Here is a 5,000-nt window from a genome sequence, read left to right on the forward strand (position 1 = left end):
ACACCGACACGATACGATACCGTTCAACACAACACAACACAAACAATACAATACAGTACAATGCAACATAATACAACACAACACAATACAATACAATACAGCACAGCACAGCACAGCACAGCACAACACAACACAGCAGGACACAGCAGCGCTGCGCAACACAACACAATACAATATGATACAACGCAATACAACACAACACAATACAACATAACACAACACAATACAACACAACACAATACAATATGATACAACGCAATACAACACAACACAATACAATACAACACAACACAACACAATACAATACAACACAATACAACACAACACAACACAACATAACAAACACAATACAACACAACACAACACAATACAACACATAACAATACAATACAACACAATACAAGCCATAGACTCTGTGAGACCCTGGAGGACTGTTTTTTGTTTGTTTGTTTTTTGTTTAAAAAAATAAAAAATTATAGGGTCGTAGCTTTGATTACGGCTCCTTGCAAACACGCGACTCATGTTGCACCCAAGAAGTGGATCATATAGTTGGTTTTTACTGAACAGTGAAAACCTCCTGGGCCCAGCTTATTGCTGTTACTTGATCTGTCCCAGATGTGTGTGTGTGTGTGTGTGTGTGTGTGTGTGTGTGTGTGTGTGTGTGGTTGTGTGTGTGTGTGTGTGAGTGTCTGTGTCTGTGTAAAACAGAGAGGGAACCTGATACCGAGGAGACCGTTGTTCACGCACGCACGCACGCACGCACGCGCGTGCACACACACACCACACAAATACATACACACACACACACACAACACGTGCTCACACACACACACACATACACACATACATACACGTACGCGCGCGCACACACACACGCACACACGTACTCACACACACTCCACACATATATGCACAACACACATACACACACCATTCGCGCGCGCTGCGCGCACACACCACATACAGACACACTCATACTCTCTCTCTCTCACAAATACTCACGCACATACACATACACACACACACGTACACACACCCATACGCACGCACACACGCACACACGTACTCACACACACACACTCCACACCACACACACACACACACACACACACACACACACACACACACACACACACACACACACACACACACACACACACACATGAAGGCAGTTCCCATCAATCAACAGAGGCATGCAGGCATGCATACAAACACATTCTGCACGGACGTTCTGCACTGATCAAACCAACACTCAAACACACACACACACACACACACACACACACACACACACGCACACACGCACACACACACACATACACACACATACACACACACACCCATACTCACACACGCACACACACACACACACACTCACACACACACACACACACACACACACACACACACACTCACCTCTCCCCCCCACATACACACCCCCTAAGTGGTTAATTTCAACGCAGGCGGTCTAATCTCTTGTGGTAGGTAGGCCATCAAAGGAAAGCGTTCACTCCAGTGTTGTGACGCTAGGCACCGTGACGGATTCACGGGTACGTGGGGGAGATCTTGATAGAACAGTCCTGTGAAAGACGTCACTGATTGTGTGTGTGTGTGTGTGTGTGTGTGTGTGTGTGTGTGTGTGTGTGTGTGTGTGTGTGTGTGTGTGTGTGTGTGTGTGTGTGAGGGAGGGAAGAGAGAGAGAGAGAGAGAGAGAGTCTGTGTGTGTGTGTGTGTGTTGTGTGTGTGTGTGTGTGTGAGGAGAGAGAGAGAGTCTGTGTGTGTGTGTGTGTGAGAGAGAGAGAGAGAGAGAGAGAGACAGAGACAGAGAGAGTCTGTGTGTGTGTGTGTGTGTGTGTGTGTGTGTGTGTGTGTGTGTGTGTGTGTGTGTGTGTGTGTGTGTGTGTGTGTGTGTGTGTGTGTGTGTGTGTGTGTGTGTGTGTGTGTGTGTAATTCCACATTCCTTTTCAAAACACAAACATACAGTGGGAGAGAGAGAAAGAGAGGGCTGATAGACAGGAGAGGGGTGTAAAGAGGGAGAGAGAGGGGGAAAGAGAGAGAAGTCGAGAGAGAGAGAGAGAGAGACAGACAGACAGACAGACAGACAGACAGACAGAGACAAAGACAGAGACAAAGACTAGACCGTCTCTTAACTATCAATTTACCTGTCATACACACTCACATAACTGTACACACACACACCACACACACACACACACACACACACACGCACGCACACACACACACTTTCTCTCTCTCTCGCCTTCTCTCTCGCTCTCTCTCTCTCTCTCTCTCTCTCTCTCTCTCACTGAGAGACAGAGACAGAGGCTTGAAACTTCAGCCCTACCGAAAGGTTCCTTTCCCTTTTCGATGACTGGTCTTTGTGTGAATCGTTCTGGAAGACTGAGCTCCTTTGTCAATAGTCAACACGGCACGTATGATTATTATGACATCACCTGTTCAGCCAGGCTAAGTATTTTCCCCTCCACTTCTACATACTCCAGTCACAAAGACAGACAGTCAGACGAAATCTTGAAGTTCTGCGAGTATCATTCTCCGAAACATTGTTGTTCTGCGATTTTTAGTTTCCAAAATCTTAAAGTTTTCGGAGTATCATTTTTCGAATTCTTGATACTCTGGCATTATTTTTGTTGTTGTTGTGTGTAAAACAACAACGGGCTTGGAATAAGTTCATATCTTAACAGCATGGATGTGCTGAATTTGGACAACGGAAAATGTGAATAATTGTAGAATTTTCTCTCTGGTCTGGGTTTCCTAGAATCGGGAATTCTCATGTCAAGAGTCATTGTTTACATCGTGGCTGTACCAGAGAAGAAGGAACCTCCCAGGAGTACAGTTCACTTGCTGTAGTCGTTCGGGGGTTTTGGATTCAAACTGTTTTGGGGTCAGTGATAAGAAACTCTAGGGAGAGCTGGACAGTACAAGGTCTTCAGACAAGAAGCCCTCATCAGTCAGCTGTTTCCGCCCATAAACTCCTTACACTCTAAGGTGGCCGGGCTGCACCCAGGTCATCTTCTTGGATTGGTCATTATCAAGTTCATTGTCTCAGAAACTGGACTGTGTATTCATGGTTTTGATGTGACGGTCATGTTAGTATTTTATTTATTGAAGAATTTCGTCGATTTCGGGTTGTGGTGAGAAATTGACTCTTGCACCCTGACGACATGTGTTAGTGGTACACATACTTACATACTTAAAAAAAAATCATTTATTGAAATTGATAATTACCAACCGCCTCTTGTGTGATCAGTGATTATGTTCTGATCAGAACGCGGTGCTTCCAGTTTCCGCCATTTGTGTAACCCGATCACAACGACTATCGGTGATAACAAACAAAAGTGTTTGAGGTGTGCTTGAGACAGTGAGTGACCAGGAGAAACAAAACAAAACAAAACAAAAACAAAACAACAACGACACCTGCAGTCTTTTCTGCGGCAGCACCTGAGGAGTCATTTGAAGGAGCGTGATCAGTGATGTGTTAATTCTGATCAGCTCCTTTTCCTCAACGGGTAACCTCACCAAACACGACTACACCTGAAAAGAGAAGTGGCTGAGGCGTCCTTGAGACGAACAGGAAGAGAGAGAGAGAGAGAAACAACAACAACAACAACAACAAAACACACAAAAAATCACCAAACAACAACAACAAACAAAACAAAAACCGACGACAACTACACTCTTCACCGCGTGGCTCCTGAGTCGTCTTGTTTGGGAGCGAAGCGAAGCAGGATGGAAGAGGAGGAGGAGGGGGTGGTGGCTGCAGCCTACGCCATAGACTACTCTCTGGTCTCCCCTGTGGACGTCTCACTGGAGGCCTTCTGTTGCAGGCACGTCAGCTTCCTCAGGAACTGGCCCGTCCAGGAGATGAGTCTTCACCCTCAGGCTTGTCTCTTCCACTACTTCAAGTAGGTTTCGTGTGGGTGGGGGATGGGGGTGGAGGGAGGGTAGGGGGCGTGGTGGGTGTTTGGGTGGGTGGGTAGGTGTGTGCTTGTGTGTGTGTAAGTGAGTTTGTGTGTGTGTGTGTGTGTATGAGTATGGGTGGGTGGGTGGGAGGGTAGGTGTGGGTAGGTGTTGGTGTGTGTGTGTGTGTGTGCGCGCGCGCGTGAGAGAGAGAGAGAGAGAGAGAGAGAGAGAGGAGAGAGAGAGAGAGAAACAGAGAAACAGAGAGAGAAAGATATAGAATGTGTGTGTATGTATGTATGTGTGTGCATGCATGTGTGTGTGTGAGAGACAGACAAACGGAGAGACAGACAGACAGAACGAGAGAGGGAGAGGGAGAGAGAGAGAGAGAGAGAGAGAGAGAGAGAGAGAGTGCATTCTTGCTTGCTTCCTTGATTCCCAGAGCACATTAGGTCTGTGACACGTGTGTGGGATGTTGCAGTCGGGGCCAGGTTCTCGTGAGGGACAGCAACAACTCGGACTGGATCTACATCGTGAAATCGGTGAGACACTGCCCCTGTCCTGCAAATGGTGGTAACGCACTTGTCCTCTCTGTCTGTCTGTCTGTCTTTCTTTCTCTCTCTCTCTCTGTGGTGTGTGTGTGTGTGTGTGTGTGTGTGTGTGTGTGTGTGTGTGTTTAATTTTTTAAGAGTAGCCTACTGTCAATATGATTCACTTTCTCTCTCTCTCTCTCTCTCTCTCTCTCTGTGTGTGTGTGTGTGTGGTGTGTGTGTGCGCGCGCGCGCGCGCTGTGTGTTTTTATTATTTTAAGAGTAGCATACCGTGAATATGACTCTCTCTCTCTCTCTCTCTCTCTCTCTCTGTGAAAATAACTGAATGAAAATCTGTAGGTTTAGGAAATTCCACTTTCTTGCATGCATGGCTTGTTCATGTTTTAGTTTTTCCTTAATAGGCATTCTACATTGTTCTTTTTGTTTCAAGGGGGCCGGAGGCCTATGGAATAAAATTTTGTTCTTTTGTTCTTGTTCTCTCTGTGTGTGTGTGTGTGTGTGTGTGTGGTTGTGTGTGTGTGTGTGTGTGTG

The 5,000-nt window shown here is 46.3% G+C and overlaps 1 protein-coding gene across 1 annotated transcript in view; it reads left to right on the forward strand.

Moving 5' to 3' along the window:
• The window catches only part of LOC143293722 (uncharacterized), a 71,997-nt gene that overhangs the window by 31,994 nt on the left and 35,003 nt on the right, over nucleotides 1–5,000 (forward strand). The window contains exons 10-11 of the mRNA XM_076604924.1: nucleotides 3,846–3,923; nucleotides 4,400–4,460. Coding sequence (XP_076461039.1) covers nucleotides 3,846–3,923; nucleotides 4,400–4,460 — 139 coding nt within the window. The remainder of the gene's footprint in view (nucleotides 1–3,845; nucleotides 3,924–4,399; nucleotides 4,461–5,000) is intronic.

This window comes from Babylonia areolata, chromosome 1 (genome assembly GCF_041734735.1).
Source record: "Babylonia areolata isolate BAREFJ2019XMU chromosome 1, ASM4173473v1, whole genome shotgun sequence".
In the NCBI taxonomy this organism is placed as follows: domain Eukaryota; kingdom Metazoa; phylum Mollusca; class Gastropoda; order Neogastropoda; family Buccinidae; genus Babylonia; species Babylonia areolata.